This window comes from Camelina sativa, chromosome 5 (assembly GCF_000633955.1).
Source record: "Camelina sativa cultivar DH55 chromosome 5, Cs, whole genome shotgun sequence".
In the NCBI taxonomy this organism is placed as follows: domain Eukaryota; kingdom Viridiplantae; phylum Streptophyta; class Magnoliopsida; order Brassicales; family Brassicaceae; genus Camelina; species Camelina sativa.
In genome coordinates, this window is record NC_025689.1 from 14,777,195 (window position 1) to 14,791,896 (window position 14,702).

Sequence of the window (14,702 nt, forward strand, 5' to 3'; positions counted from 1 at the left end):
TTTTTTTTTTTTTTTTTTTTGAGCCAAATTTAACATTTTATTTACTAAACTGAACATCGAATTATTTTTTTGGTCTCATTAAATAGTTTTATGAAAACATCACATCGATGTTCTTATACTTTCCCATGGGCCATACTTAGCTTGCTGACTATACTTCTCTGGCTTAGCTTGATCGTATTGAAGATATAGAGAAGCCAAAGAAAATTAGTTGGCGCGTCATTTTCTAAGTGGATACAAATTTATTTATTTCAAACCACTATTATTGTTAAATAATATTGTAAATCGTTTTTATAAATTTGGATAAGTATAAGTTTTATAAACCTATTTTTGTCCATATTCCTACTTCTCATATAATCTAAATTAGTTAATATAATATTATATTTTTAAATCAAATTAGCAACCATATGATTTACGTGGTTTGATTGATAAAGAAAATAATAATATTATATCTTTTAATCAAATTAGCAACCATATGATTTACAAGGTTTAATTGATAAATAAAAAATAGTTACGAATCTATATATTATATACCTCATAACAATTATCTTACAAACTGGGTCAGATACATAACTCAAAACAGTACGAAATTGTATGGGGGTTACCAGTCGAAACCACTAATTAAGTTTTACTGTGTCATTAAATCTAATTATAACATTAAGAAAAATCTACATGTCGTAATTATAGCTTTTTCGTTCATATTTCTCTGGTTTGTGAAGGAAAAAGTGATTGCGTTGTATGACAAATGTTCATTGGTTTGATACTAATTAATATAATTATATATTTTCGTTTTAGTAAAGGAACACCATTAACAAAATTTGGTGGCTACAATGGTTCCAGTTGGTTCCCTATTCGAGTTGGGTCCTTATCTCTTGCCGTGTACGGATATAATACTCAACCTAATCTGATCAAGGATAAGGTTTTATAGTCTTTAAATAAATTGCGGCTTAAATCAAAGTTTTATTAAAAAAAACAAAAAAATTTGGGCAAAGTTTAATATATAGTGTCTAATCCTGAATTGTACCTTCGCTCGTTCATTTCTAATATGTGATGTAAAATAACTTTATCTAGAACTGAAGGGAAAAAAAAACTTGGATGAAATGAATTGATCCCATTACCGCATGTTTGCGCGTTTTTTCTCATTTAAACGCTAATCCTAAGTTCGTAAACTAAGATAAAATTTCTGTAAATATCATATAATAAAAAAATTAAGTGTGTTGTTTACAAAATAGTGTTACACAACAGGTTACTTATTCGAATATATCTTTCAATGATCAACGCGGTGACACATAAACATACACACGATCAGTTGGACGAACCAAACCATGGCCAATCTCACTGGTAACACAACGAATCGTATTCCACACCACAACCTTATGTAGTCGCCTAACATAGACATATTTTCTTCTGAATATTTTGGTGAACCTTACGTCCTTATATACCAAATTAAGTTTTGTCTTCTTGCTTCTATACTCATATTCATGCTTCTTTCCCCTTTTGCAAAAAGTAAGAAAAAAAAAAGACATTATTATTTTAGCAAAAGAGTGTTTCCTAACAATCCAATAATTTCGTATTTATTATATATTTCAAATATTATCATGTTCTTTTTAAAAAAAGTATCATGTTTCTTTTTTTTTCTTCATGTTTCCTCTTATTTTATTTTATTTTTCTAAATCTTCCTTGAAATGAATGAGCATGAATCCAACAGCGTCCTGATCCCGATTCCCAAAAACCTCATATTAGGTTTGAGAGAGTCCGAAAATATACTTTTCACATAAATCAGTTAAGTGTCATACTTATTAATTTCACAACTTTACAAAAATATGCAAAATCTGTCATTGTCACTTTGAGATGTAAGGATTTTTAAAGATTGAGTCTCTTAACATATAATAAATTTGTATGCAATTAAATACCTCCTACGTAAGAATGATGATAATCTCCTAGTATTGCTATCATCTACAAAAATACGACTTTTTGGCATATGAAATTAATAATAATTAAAAACAAAAAAAAAAAACACCAAATACAAGAGAAATAAAGAAATTATATTAGAAACTTGAATGTATAATATCGCTTAATAATAGTCAACAAAGAAAAAAGAAAAAAAGAGATTTAATTAGAGAGTCTTCATCAATCTTTCTCCAAACTTCTTCTATTGTTTGTTCTGCCTTCACCATTCCTTAATCTCCACTTCATCTCCCAAACCCGAATCCGAAAACCCCTCTTCACCAACTCAAAACCCTATTAACTCCATCCCAACAAATCAGATGTTTCGAATTGAACAACCAGCTCAGGCCACAAGATTCATCCCGAAGAAACAAGAACGATGATAACGCATAAACAGAGAAGAACAGAGAAAAGTCTCTGTTTCAAACAATACTACAAATGGATCCTCTGTTTCTCCCTTACTCTCTATTTTCTTGCTTCCTTTTTTGTCGACCATGATCAAGATCAAGATCAAGAAGATAAGTCTTCTCCTCCACGATCAAACCCTCTTCTTACTAACCCTAAACCAAAGCTTTTCGCTTCTCGTGCCATGTTTGAATCCAAAATCCATGACCACAAACTTGGGTTTGCCCCTCAACGTCCCAACATAAGAACAGGTAAGATCAATTATGTTTTATAGTATATTCACAAAGACTAAGACTATCTATAGGCATCGGGGATAAGTCTAGGCTTCGGTCCGGTCTACTGCACGTTTTAGTTGAACAATCTTAACTTGTCATAAGTTTTTTTTTTTTTTTTTTGAATAAATGTTAAATTATATTCAAAAGAGGGAAAGGAAAAAAAACGTTTTACATGGCTTGTGTGTTACTTTTCAAAAGGAAAAACAAAAAAAAAACACGAACAAAAACAATATTCTTGTCATAAGTTATAACTATGTTTTTTTTTCCCTTAGATGTATTCAACAATTTGAAAATCTACGTGTATGACTTACCTTCAAAGTTCAACAAAGACTGGTTAGCCAACGACAGATGCAGCAACCACCTCTTTGCCGCGGAGGTGGCTCTCCACAAGGCGTTTCTCAGCCTCGATGAAGAAGTGCGCACGAAAGATCCTTACGAAGCCGATTTCTTCTTCGTCCCTGTCTATGTCTCTTGCAACTTCAGCACCATCAATGGCTTTCCAGCGATTGGTCACGCACGATCACTCATCAATGAAGCGATTAGCCTCATCTCGACTCAATACCCGTTTTGGAGTCGAAACAATGGCTCTGACCACGTCTTCACGGCTACACACGACTTTGGCTCTTGCTTCCACACTATGGTTAGTTTAAAAAATGATTTGCCAAGTTTTATATATATACATTTATTTATATACTTAAATCTATATTTGGTTGTGAAGGAGGATAGAGCAATTGCTGATGGAGTACCAAATATTTTGAGAAACTCTATAGTTTTGCAAACTTTTGGTGTTACATATAACCATCCATGCCAAGAGGTAGAGAACGTTGTGATACCACCGTACATCTCACCGGAAAGTTTAGAAAAGACTCAAAGGAATATTCCGGTAAATAAAGAACGAGACATTTGGGTTTTTTTCCGGGGCAAGATGGAGCTTCATCCCAAAAACATCAGTGGTCGCTTCTATAGCAAGTAACAAACACTCTCTTGTACCAATCTCTATCTCTAAACTCGTGACTTGAACTAAAGACGCTTAATTTTTTTGTAACCTATCAGGAGAGTAAGGACGAAGATATGGCGGAGTTACGGCGGTGACCGGAGATTTTATCTTCAACGGCAAAGATTCGCCGGTTACCAGTCAGAAATAGCACGTTCTGTTTTTTGTTTGTGTCCTCTAGGGTGGGCACCGTGGAGTCCAAGACTTGTTGAGTCGGTGGCTCTTGGCTGTGTTCCCGTGATTATCGCCGACGGGATCCGTTTGCCGTTTCCTTCCGCCGTGCGTTGGCCGGATATCTCGCTCACGGTGGCGGAGAGAGACGTCGGAAAGCTAGGGGAGATTTTGGAACACGTGGCGGCTACTAATTTGTCTGTCATACAGAGAAACTTGGAGGATGAGTCTGTTAAGAGGGCCCTTGTGTTTAATGTTCCTTCAAGAGAGGGAGATGCCACGTGGCAAGTTTTGGAGGCTTTGTCAAAGAGATTGAATAGGTCTGTTAGAAGGTCAAACTCTTATTCGTAAACCAATATAATTTTGACACGTGTATATTACTTTTTTCTCCTTTTCATTTTTATTTTGGTGTGGCTGGTGAGAGTTTTGTAATTTGTATATTACTACTACTTTGAGAATTAAAAAGTTGAATGAATATTCATAGTAAATGAATTTTGATTTTCTTACTTTCAAAGTAATTAATAGAAGTTTTTATTTGGATTTCTGATGAATGTAATGTTATTTTTTTATTTATTTTACGAATTTTGGCCCAATAAATGACCATTTAGCTAATAAGGCCTAAAAGTGAATTGTGTTTGGTGATGAACAGTAATTTAGATTTTGAAACTTACCGATCTATACAACGAGTTAACAATGCAAGAAACATTAAAAAAAAAAATCACAATCATAACTCATAATAAACAAACATCTTCTTACTTCATCATCTTCCAACTTCTAGAGATCACAACGTTTAGCAACAAGAATCAGATGGAAGAGTTTTTTCACAACACAACATTTGGAATAGTAAATAACTTTTGATTTTCTTATTTTCAAAGTTATTGATAGAAGCTTTCATTTGGATTTCTGATGAATTTAATGTTATTTGTACATAATGTTTTTTTATTTATTTTACGATAAATTTGTCAATTTTAGTACTACAAATTACTACTACCAATCACAAAAATGTCATATAGGGATTTTGTCAAATTTTGCACAACAAGTGACCATCTAGCTAGTAACTTTGATGGAGCATCTCCATTGATGGAGTCTTAGCAAAGTTGCGAAAAACATTTTTAATTGTTAATTTTGAATAAAAGTGAATAAAAGTGAAATAAACAAATTTTGAAGAAACTTTTTATTTTTAAGGGTCCATCGGTTAAAATAGGGGTCCTTAATTTAAAATTTTTATTTTAGAAATTATTATAGTCTAATAAATTTTGTTTAATATTTTTAATATTGTATATTTATAAAAACTTGAAAATGAATATATTTCCTAAGATTTTAAACAAACAATTGCATATTTAAAACACATCAGATCTGGTTGAAATTACAAATACGCAGTGTCGTGAGTCAGGCATCAAAATGATGCAATACATTCAAACCAGAGAGATTTGGGACTAAACCATTGTACAAGTAACATAGACATTAATGATACAGGAAACAGAGGAACCCTACGTTTCACTATTATTCACCGCGCGTTTAGTTGTTCTTGAAACATAATGACCATGGCTGCCGCCATTATGGGTGCACACATATCTGATCACTGCATCAAGAGCAAAGAGATCTTGTATCAGAATTGACTAATTTGATTCCCTTCAAGATTAGGAATCCCTTCTACTTTACCTCTGCTATATCTCCACCTGCACTGGCTTTGGCAGAACCGTTCGTCTTATGGGAATCATCTGCTGCATATACAGACAAAATAAACATTTTAAATCCGCAGCAAAATATGAATCATAATCAGATAGGAAATATCTTCTGGATGCTATTTCAACCATCTATCATCAAGAATGTCCATGGAAATGTTTGAAATGTCTTATAGATTCCAAGCAAAACAAAACATAACATTGAGTACTGACTAGATACATCCAGAATGGGGGAAAAAAGCTAAAAACAGAACATCATAAAATAAGAGATTGGTTAGGTTCAGAATGATTATTACCTCCTTCTTATGGGATGTCAGAAGTCCACAAGGTCAGATTGTCCCTAAGGAGTTGCATAATTAAGGTGCTGTCTTTGTATGATTCCTCGTTCAGAGTGTCAAGCTCTGAGATAGATAGCATCATCGAACGCCTGCTTGGCAAGGTGACATGCCCTGAAGAGAACAGAAAAAAAGAAGAAGAAAATAACAATCTCAAATATCAAAAACAATGAGTCTTTTCTTTTCTTAGTATATACCAGAAGCCATGGCCGAGATTACTCAAGATTTCAAATTCGAAAAGCTTATGTTTGTTTTTTTGTAGATAGTTCAGCCTTTACCTTCTTGTCAATATTTTGTGCAGTAGATCACATAACAGATTTGTTACACTGATGCAACTTAACTAGAATCTGTTGGAGAACCTTAATAGAGCACTCTCCAATACAAAAGTTGAGCGTGTAGAGGTGTCCAAGATCCTACAAGCAAGAGTTCAGAAATCATCAGCTTTGTCCAAAGGCCAAAACACTCAAACAGACAACAACACAAACAGTTTGTTTGATCTTCTTACTCAGACCTTTTCCACCCATATAAACAACCCGATAATCAGAGCAGCTAATTTGATCATACTTCTGGAAACTATCTCTATCCTCATGCATATGGTAATTGTCTAGATAGATATTAAGCTAATCATCAGAAAACAGCGGCGGCGTTTGGTAGGCTGTATGTTCTGGATACTCCTGCATTCAGAACAATCAACTCTCAACAATCAACTCTCACATTGATTACATATATAAAGCAATCTCTTTGCTTCACTTAAGCTAAAGAGAAAGTAACAGGCGTGATGAATTAGGATCGATTTCTCCTTTGACGGACCTTCCTCTGAAAGATTGAAGCGTGATGAATTAGGTTCTTTTCACAAAGATTGAAGCATCATTTAACCACGAATTCGATGATAACGAAGGATTTGATCAATAGAGATGGTAGAATGGACTTAGCAACGAATCATAGTATTTGAGATCAAACAACTTGTGCTTGTAGCATTTATATGTTTTACTCCAACATTAGAGATTGTGATTTGTTATGGAGCAACTCCCCAAAGAAGCATTCTTTGTGAAAATCTCTCTCAAGGTTACAATTGCAGGCTGAAATCCTGATCTTAGAGGAACAATAGAAGCAACTCTCATGTGTTGAGCGTTTCGGTTGTGAGGCCGAGTCAATGTCACCCTTAGCATTTCTCCATCAAAGACCTGATTCACCATTGATGCTGCAATGGGAACAAAAACATCTCAAAGCTTTCAATGTAATGTCAGATGCTATTGATAATCTTCTCAAACTTAGTAAAGTGAATTTGATGGTTTATTATTACCGGTTAAAGGATTGAGCTTGGTGAAGTGAAAGAACTCATCAGCTGAACAACCAAAGAGAACAGTCGCAACTCTATCAAAACAGATCACAGTTTTCACTGATGTATCTGTTGCTATAGACATCTGTTAGATTTTTAACCAAAAACACAGATTCTTCAGAAAAGGCTGAAACTTTGAATTCCAAGTTTCTCAATCCACAGCTCTTACAAGAGATTACGTAAACCCAATTTCTAAAATCCCTAATTCACAACTGCTAAAATATCTAAAAATCGAAAGGTTGGAGTTGCAGAATTGGCATAGTGATGAAGTGGCAAATCAAAAATCGAAAGGGTTCTTACGAGAATCCGGTAGAGCAATTTGGGCTCTTTTGATTTGCAGAATTGGCATAGTGATGAAGAGGTAACGCCATTCTTGTCTGAGGGAAGGACTCTCTGGCAGCGAGAACAAACTCTGTAGCAATAGTCAGTGAGGTCGACGGCAAGCAACGTGCAAAGAACCGTTTCAGTGGCTTCCATTTTTCTTTACTTTAGGGATTTCTCTGGTTTTGTCATCAAAGTTTTCTCCTTTTCCATTAAAACACTTGGGCCGAGTTACAATTAGTACATAAACCCCCAATCTCGGCAAAAAGGTCGTTTCTTTAGCTTTATAGGTCATAGGTGAATTTATGACTAGGCTTCAAAATACAAGGATTCATCATATTATTTACTTTAGAATTGACAATCATACTGTCACATATATGAAGTGATGCACATAAAAGGATACTCTAGAGGAAAACCAAACACTTATGTGGTGTATCCTTGAGAGTTGTTTATTACAAATCATGTAGTTGTTGCTCCTCCTTGAGTGTCCTTGTGATTGTTGTTATCTTTGTTGTGTTTCCACTTGAAACTGAAAACTTGTCCATGTAGATTCCAAGGTATGATATAAGTGGGTCGGCTCTCGCTTTGTCCACAACAAGCTTTAGAGACCGCGACTCAACCTTCGGAAACCGTAATAGCCTTTTGTTCCCGATCGTCGTGCTCCTCACAACTCTCTCCCACTTCCCGCTTACAGTGTTATGCGTCTCGAGATGGAAAGACGCGACTCTCTGACCCATATGTATCGGTTCTCTAATTTCCAAAACGTTAAAACTAACTGAGTCTTTAAACTCCAAGTACAACTCCCATTTCTTCTCATTCTCCTCTGGCGCCCAGTACTTGTCTAATCCTTCTTTCAAAACATTCTTAGGACCAAACTGTGAAACTTGACCGCCACGAATACTGCTCGAGTTAACCAAGGCTTTACGGGCGAGATTGTTCGAGAAAATAGACTTTTTCATCTCGCGGAACTCCTCAAGAACCTTAATGTCTTGTTCAGATATCAATCCTGAAGAATTAGGAGGCACATTAAGCAAGAAGAGACAGTTTCTTCCAACTGAGTTGTAGTATATATCCAAAAGCTGAACAGCCGGTTTCGGAGACTCCAAAGCGTGCCAAAACCAACCAGGTCGAATCGATACATCACATTCCGCTGGTACCCAATCTTGCCCAAAGCCATCACCTTCCTGAGAATACCTGTACAAGATCCAACAAATTCAAGTTCTTTTCTATAAAAGTTTGACCATTTGACTATTTGAGAATGACTTACAAAGGATCAGTGTCACCAATCTTGGCATTAGTTCGGTTAAAGAGTGACCAGCAAGTGGAACCAGCGTGTCCAGCTTCATCACCGATCCACCGGACATCAGGACCGGCGTCAGAGAAAATAACAGCTCCGGGCTGAAGCTGATGGATCAAACTAAACCAAGTATCAAAGAAATATTCCATATCTTTCTCTCCTTCTCCCTTAGCACCATCTAACCAAACTTCTTTAATCTCTCCATAACTATAAAAGATTCAACCTTTTTCAAAACTTTGAATTTATAATCACAAACCCATTTGATTGATATGAGAAAAAAGGAGCTTACTTTGTTAACAACTCGGTCATTTGACTCAGGTAAAACTCGTTATACTCCAATGTCTTGCCATAACACGGATCATGACGATCCCATGGAGAAAGGTAAAGACCAAGTCCAATTCCAGCTTCCGCCGCCGCAGCAGCTAGTTCAGCCACGACGTCGCCAGCTCCGCCTCTAAAGGGGCTAGATTTGACGGAGTAATCGGTGTATTCGCTAGGCCAGAGACAGAACCCGTCGTGGTGCTTAGCTGTGAGGATGACGCGGGAAAAGCCTGAGTCTTTAGCGATTTGGACCCATTGGGTTGCGTTGAGATGGGTCGGGTTGAAAACAGATGGGTTGGCTTTTCCGGTGCCCCATTCTGAGTCGGTGAATGTGTTGGGTCCGAAATGGAGGAACATGGCCATGGATCCGAGTTGCCATTGGAGCTGTTGGGATGAAGGGATGGGTAAGATTGGAAGTGGGTGTGGTTTTAATGGAGATGAATTTGAGATTTTGAAGGTGGAGAGGATTGAGAAGAAGAGGAGAGTGATTAGAGAGTTCATGGTTCTTGAAAGATTATAGTGGACTTTACTCTGGTTCTTCATTTTCTTCTTGTCTAGGTCCTTCAATGGAGTTTTTGTTGTTTCTTTTGTTTTCCACTTGAGCTTTTTCTATTCCTTTAGCTTTGGCTGTAATTAGTGTGTTGGAAACTTAATGCAAACGCAATAGATATTGTTTTTGTAACTATGGGACTTAATAACAATTATGATGACAAATATGTTTTTTTATGAAGTTAATATTTTTAAAAAAATGTAAGGATAATGAAAATCATCAAAGATCTGTATATGAAATTTACAGGAAACATAATTTATTAAATCATGGTTAACAATTTACTTTGTATATGATTAGACAAATTCATTTAACATAAATTGAAACTTTGACAAAACAATGGTTCAATTTCTATGTAGAGTTTGCTATATATGCGATATGCCTATTACATCTTTTATAATTTATTCAGTTATACTAACTTCTAAGATCAAGAATAAGGTTTCATAAAGATCACATTCATCAGTAGACGAAATTGACACCCCCGTTCATAAGATCACATTGAAGTTAATAATCGCAAGGTACATTCAAATATCACTTATCCTGAAATGTTTTTGTAGTGTCAAATATAACTATCTAGAATTTGGGAGACTCGACAATTTATGACCTTAATAAACCTTTAGCAATACTAGCAGCTTATCTTGGGTTCACATTTATTCTAAGAACCCAAGAGGGATGGATTTTTGTAACAAGTCTAATAAATTGATATTTCTTCTACGAAAATGATCAGGCAGAAGATGACTTACCTATTTGAAGGTGGTGGAGAAAGCATTGGCTCATTTGCGATCGACATATTCAGTCTAGCGTTCAGCCTTGAGCGTGGTGTCAATGTCATCAGTAACCATGCAAATTTCTTTGCTAAGTTAGGCTCTCCATCTATATCGTCGCCGTCGTGCAATTTACTTTTTTCTTTTTTTTTTCTCTTACTTGATTATTCCCTAATTCAAAGCGTTAAACAAAATTTGAAGATTAAAGATACAATGAAAATATGGTTATGAAAAAAACAGCAAAATATAGTAGTAAAAGTTTTGTCTTATAAATAGAATTTTTCTTAAAGGCCACATATTTGTTAGAATGCATATATATTAACTTATTTATCATATAGTTTGTCACTAACAAAATCACATATAAAGGAATATAAATAATGTTCCCACCAACAAATTGTCTTTAATTTACGATTCTAATTTGAAATATATGCACTAGACCATCCTTTTTTTTTGTTTTTTTTTTTTTAATCTTAACAGAAGATTTCCGAGTTCCCACAATGGAAATCTAAATCAACAAAAACAAGTTCAAAATGTTAATAATTTTATACAATCTGCTTAATGTATTAAAATAAGTCCCCGCAAGTTGTATAGTTTTATAACTAGCCCGATTTGTAATCTCTTATTTTTCTTCCACTTCTACTACACTCACACGTTTAAGTCCATTTTCAGTCGTAGTGAAATATAATTCTTGTATCAATATTTTACAACTGCCATACATTAATAATTTTAACATATATAACAACCAAAATTAAATAAAATCGAATTTCTAGTTAGTAGACTAGTAGTTACAACTTACAAACATGTTTTGGTAATTTCAGGATAGCGTGTGAGAGAACACAAAGATCATTAGAAAAAAAGAAAAAAAGTTTTTAAAATACCTTAATATACCTCATTTAATGCAAGTTTGTATTTAATTAAATAAAAATAGGAAAAAAATAAAAAGCTGAGTAAAAGAGAAAGGACTATAACAACAAAGTGTACGGTACTGTGAACCCTCCAACACACACACACACACACATACACATACACACACCCTTCTGTTACGCAGCAGCCGTCTCTGAAACTTTTCGTCGTCTTCTATCTTCTCCTCTCTGTTGTTGAAACCTCGATAAACTCAAAATCTCAGAGATTCATCAAAGGTTCGCTCTCTGCTTTTTGTTCTCTGTAAATGCGTCTCTGATTTTGTTTGTTTCCTTTTGTGTGATTCGTTTTTTTTTTGAGCTGTTGTAGAAGAAGAACGAGACGAAGATGGAGGATGTGGTTTGTGAATGTTACGGAGATCATCATGTTGAAGAGGAGAAGAAGCAGAAGAAACAGAACAGTACGGCTACAACGACGCCAGTCACCGTCGTTCTTAAGGTTGATATGCACTGTGATGGTTGTATCGCTCGAATCGTACGATTAGCTCGTCGTTTGGAAGGTATAAACCCTAGAAATCGAAATCGGTACTCCATGATTCTTCATGCTTGCTTTTTTTTTTTGTATACAATCTCGTTTTTGCTTTCAATCGAACGGTACTAAAATCGTTTTCGATTTCTCAGTTTTTGTTTTTGGATTTTTCCTGGTTACGTTGTGTTGAATCTGAGTCGAATCGTCCGTGTTTAGTCCTTTTGGTTTTGATTCTACTCCGATAAAAGCATCGTGAATCGACTGTGAACCTTTTGTTAAACCCTAAACCCTGACGATTTTGATCTTCTCCTTCTTTCGTCTTACGCTAGTATGTGAACCGATTGTGAAGTTCTGTTAAACTATTGACGATTTTGATCTCTGATTTACGTTTTGACCTCTGTTTCTACCATTTTGAAACGCAGGATCTGTGAAGAGTTGAATCTGTTGTGATTTGTGAATTTGTGGATCCTTGTTTCATGATCTTTTGGTTACTCAATAATCATAAACACCTCTGTTTCTATCATTTGGAAACGCAGGATCTGTGAAGGATTGAATCTGTTGTGTGTTTGGATTTGTGGATCTTTGTTTCATGAACTTTTTGGTTTTCTTTGACAGCAATTTTAGTCGATAATCTCACTTACTTCTTCTGATTGTTTTACTCTTATAATCAGGAGTTGAAACAGTGAGGCCAGAACCTGCTTCAAGCAAGCTGACTCTGATTGGGTTTATGGAGGATCCAGTGAAGACTGCGGAGAAACTGCAGAAGAAGAGCAAGAAGAAGGTGGAGCTGATATCTCCTAAACCAAAGAAAGATACCAAAGAGACGAATGAGAAAAAGTCTAATGAGAATAAGACTCCGACTCTGGTATGCTCTATATTTTTCAGCCTCAGATACATTTATTGCATAAGTTTAGACTCCCCTGATTATATAATATATGTCTCTCACAACTGATTCAACCATGATTAGAATGTAGTAAGATTGTAGTATCAAGGGGTAGATGTTTCTTATACTTGCTTGGGGCACAAGTATATAACTTTCTTCTTCTTAGATTACTCTTTAAGTCTTAACTATTCATTTTGTAGGAAAAAATAACGTATACATTATCTTCTAGGTGCTCCTACTGGATTAGTAACTAATCTAGCCGTTCTCAATACTTGCTATGACTTTGTAATCTGTTTTTGACTTTCTTGTTTAGGTTGCTGTGACTACAGTGGTACTGAAGCTGAATTGCTCATGTGATGGCTGCATCAAGAGGATTTACAAGACTACCCGTAACACCAAAGGTCAGACTTATTCATGAGCTATGGTTTCCATTACTTTTGACTGATTACAGAACCTTGTGTATTGAGTTTGACTTAACATCATTTGAGTAAATGTGTCATCAACAGGAGTGTATGAGGTCAAAATGGACAAGGAGAAGGAAACGGTAACAGTCATGGGGGCGATGGATGTTAAGTCTGTAACAGAGAATCTGAGACGTAAGCTGAATAAAACAGTCCACGTCGTGCCTGAGAAGAAGAAGAAGAAAGAGAAAGACAATGCAGAGGGAATCACCAAAGTCGGGTCTCCGGGTCAACCTGGTTATGGTTGCACTCATGGGCTTGGGCCTTACAGGTTCCCGGAAGGCCCAGTGACTGGTTTTTTCAGTGAGGAGGATCAGAGCTTTTGCAGCGTTATGTGATTTTCGAGGCGAGCAAAAACATTTGGAGTATATCGCAACAATATGAATATATATATATAGGAGGTAAATAAACTAAGTAGGGAACAGAAAAGAAAAAGAAGTACGAAAAAGTCTGACGGATATATTGTGATCGTCTTGTATCACATGAGTAGTAAAAATACATTATTTCATTATTTTGAGAGCTTATTGCATTTGCAAGGACAGTACGTTTTTAATTGTGAGGACAGAATTCTCCACACAGTAAATTTGGACTCGAATTTTAGTTAAACAGTGTTCTTTCTGGCCAAAACTTTCAGGAGGTTACAGAGTAATAATAGATAAAAAAAAGTAAATTCTTTACTGCCACAAAAAAAAAATAGTCAAAAAACTGTTCTGTATTGCCAAAAAATTTCAGGACAATCCAGATTAAAAATAGATAAAACAAAACAGTAAACAGTTCTTTACAATGAAATAATAATATATATAGGAGGAGGTAATATGTATTAGAGAAATATTCTAAAATAGCATTAAAATAAGTTATGGCCACTCACAATCTATAAACTTCTAAAAATAGTATTATTTAACACATTGCAATATTTAAAATTAATTTTTGAGATTTTTGTTTTAAGTCTGGATTCTCAATTTCATATTTAGGATATAGTTTTGAGTGGTAGGGTTTAATATTTTGAATTTAGAGTTTAATTTTAAAAAATTAATTTTGTAATACAATGCTATTTTTGGAATATTATAGATATTGTGCTAAATTACCAATGAGTTATTTTTTATAATATAAAATTTAAAGAAAAAATTAATATATATTAATTTAACATAAATAATTAAAAAAATATTCTCCATCTAGATATTTTGAAAATCTGAAAAATATAAATATTATATAATTTAAAATATCGCCAATCTGAATCCCGCATTCTATAATCCGAATCTGCTCTATCAATTGCTCGAAGACTTACCAATTACCAAGACAAGGGTTGAGACTCCGACCGCTAGAAACCTCTAGACAAACAATGGATTTTTGTTCTAACTATAGTGTCGTCATTTTCACTTTTCATTATTATTATATTTCTTAAAAAAACACGTAAGTGATACCTTATATATAACGAATTAGTTGGTGTTTGTTTGGATATAAGCTATTGTTCTATTTAATCGATTTACCATATTTATGGAATACTTCTCTTTGCCTAGTTTTTTATTTAGGTGTAATCTTTGCCTAGTTTTCTATTTGGGTGTAATCTTTGC

At 34.8% G+C, this 14,702-nt stretch overlaps 4 protein-coding genes across 5 annotated transcripts; 2 read left to right on the top strand and 2 right to left on the bottom strand.

Moving 5' to 3' along the window:
- On the top strand, positions 2,103 to 4,281 carry LOC104786915 (probable glucuronoxylan glucuronosyltransferase IRX7). Its single transcript, XM_010512389.2, has 4 exons — positions 2,103 to 2,600; positions 2,897 to 3,264; positions 3,343 to 3,593; positions 3,678 to 4,281. Exons 1-4 carry the CDS (start codon positions 2,324 to 2,326, stop codon positions 4,138 to 4,140), a joined length of 1,359 nt encoding a protein of 452 aa, XP_010510691.1. The 5' UTR covers positions 2,103 to 2,323; the 3' UTR covers positions 4,141 to 4,281.
- Positions 5,129 to 7,714, bottom strand: LOC104786916. 2 transcript variants are annotated; one of them, XM_010512391.2, is made up of 8 exons: positions 7,449 to 7,714; positions 7,113 to 7,233; positions 6,620 to 7,010; positions 6,321 to 6,483; positions 6,088 to 6,222; positions 5,771 to 5,923; positions 5,452 to 5,510; positions 5,129 to 5,371 (listed from the first exon to the last, which is right to left on the bottom strand). In XM_010512391.2, the coding sequence occupies exons 1-3, from the start codon at positions 7,623 to 7,625 to the stop codon at positions 6,808 to 6,810; spliced, it is 501 nt and encodes a 166-aa protein (XP_010510693.1). In that variant the 5' UTR covers positions 7,626 to 7,714; the 3' UTR covers positions 5,129 to 5,371; positions 5,452 to 5,510; positions 5,771 to 5,923; positions 6,088 to 6,222; positions 6,321 to 6,483; positions 6,620 to 6,807. The 2 variants fall into 2 exon arrangements, with proteins under 2 accessions (XP_010510693.1, XP_010510692.1); XM_010512390.2 differs by having other exon boundaries at positions 5,452 to 5,513.
- On the bottom strand, positions 7,792 to 9,735 carry LOC104786917 (alpha-L-fucosidase 1). The gene is made up of 3 exons (XM_010512393.2): positions 9,056 to 9,735; positions 8,737 to 8,973; positions 7,792 to 8,663 (listed from the first exon to the last, which is right to left on the bottom strand). The coding sequence occupies exons 1-3, from the start codon at positions 9,628 to 9,630 to the stop codon at positions 7,922 to 7,924; spliced, it is 1,554 nt and encodes a 517-aa protein (XP_010510695.1). The 5' UTR covers positions 9,631 to 9,735; the 3' UTR covers positions 7,792 to 7,921.
- Positions 11,415 to 13,578, top strand: LOC104786918 (heavy metal-associated isoprenylated plant protein 3-like). Its single transcript, XM_010512394.2, has 5 exons — positions 11,415 to 11,537; positions 11,629 to 11,818; positions 12,459 to 12,652; positions 12,984 to 13,071; positions 13,177 to 13,578. The coding sequence occupies exons 2-5, from the start codon at positions 11,647 to 11,649 to the stop codon at positions 13,467 to 13,469; spliced, it is 747 nt and encodes a 248-aa protein (XP_010510696.1). The 5' UTR covers positions 11,415 to 11,537; positions 11,629 to 11,646; the 3' UTR covers positions 13,470 to 13,578.

What these genes read in the sequence shown, in the direction of transcription:
- LOC104786916 (XM_010512391.2), bottom strand. Translation starts at nt 7,625, where the DNA reads ATGGAAGCCACTGAAACGGTTCTTTGCACGTTGCTTGCCGTCGACCTC. An exon ending in AATTGCTCTACCGGATTCTC is followed by an intron (nt 7,234 to 7,448) that starts GTAAGAACCCTT and finishes AAAATCTAACAG; the next exon opens with ATGTCTATAGCAACAGATAC. An exon ending in CAAGCTCAATCCTTTAACCG is followed by an intron (nt 7,011 to 7,112) that starts GTAATAATAAAC and finishes TTCCCATTGCAG; the next exon opens with CATCAATGGTGAATCAGGTC.
- LOC104786917 (XM_010512393.2), bottom strand. Translation starts at nt 9,630, where the DNA reads ATGAAGAACCAGAGTAAAGTCCACTATAATCTTTCAAGAACCATGAAC. An exon ending in ATGACCGAGTTGTTAACAAA is followed by an intron (nt 8,974 to 9,055) that starts GTAAGCTCCTTT and finishes AATCTTTTATAG; the next exon opens with TTATGGAGAGATTAAAGAAG. An exon ending in ATTGGTGACACTGATCCTTT is followed by an intron (nt 8,664 to 8,736) that starts GTAAGTCATTCT and finishes GATCTTGTACAG; the next exon opens with GTATTCTCAGGAAGGTGATG.
- LOC104786915 (XM_010512389.2), top strand. Translation starts at nt 2,324, where the DNA reads ATGATAACGCATAAACAGAGAAGAACAGAGAAAAGTCTCTGTTTCAAA. An exon ending in ACGTCCCAACATAAGAACAG is followed by an intron (nt 2,601 to 2,896) that starts GTAAGATCAATT and finishes TTTTTCCCTTAG; the next exon opens with ATGTATTCAACAATTTGAAA. An exon ending in AGTGGTCGCTTCTATAGCAA is followed by an intron (nt 3,594 to 3,677) that starts GTAACAAACACT and finishes GTAACCTATCAG; the next exon opens with GAGAGTAAGGACGAAGATAT.
- LOC104786918 (XM_010512394.2), top strand. Translation starts at nt 11,647, where the DNA reads ATGGAGGATGTGGTTTGTGAATGTTACGGAGATCATCATGTTGAAGAG. An exon ending in AGAATAAGACTCCGACTCTG is followed by an intron (nt 12,653 to 12,983) that starts GTATGCTCTATA and finishes TTTCTTGTTTAG; the next exon opens with GTTGCTGTGACTACAGTGGT. An exon ending in GACTACCCGTAACACCAAAG is followed by an intron (nt 13,072 to 13,176) that starts GTCAGACTTATT and finishes TGTCATCAACAG; the next exon opens with GAGTGTATGAGGTCAAAATG.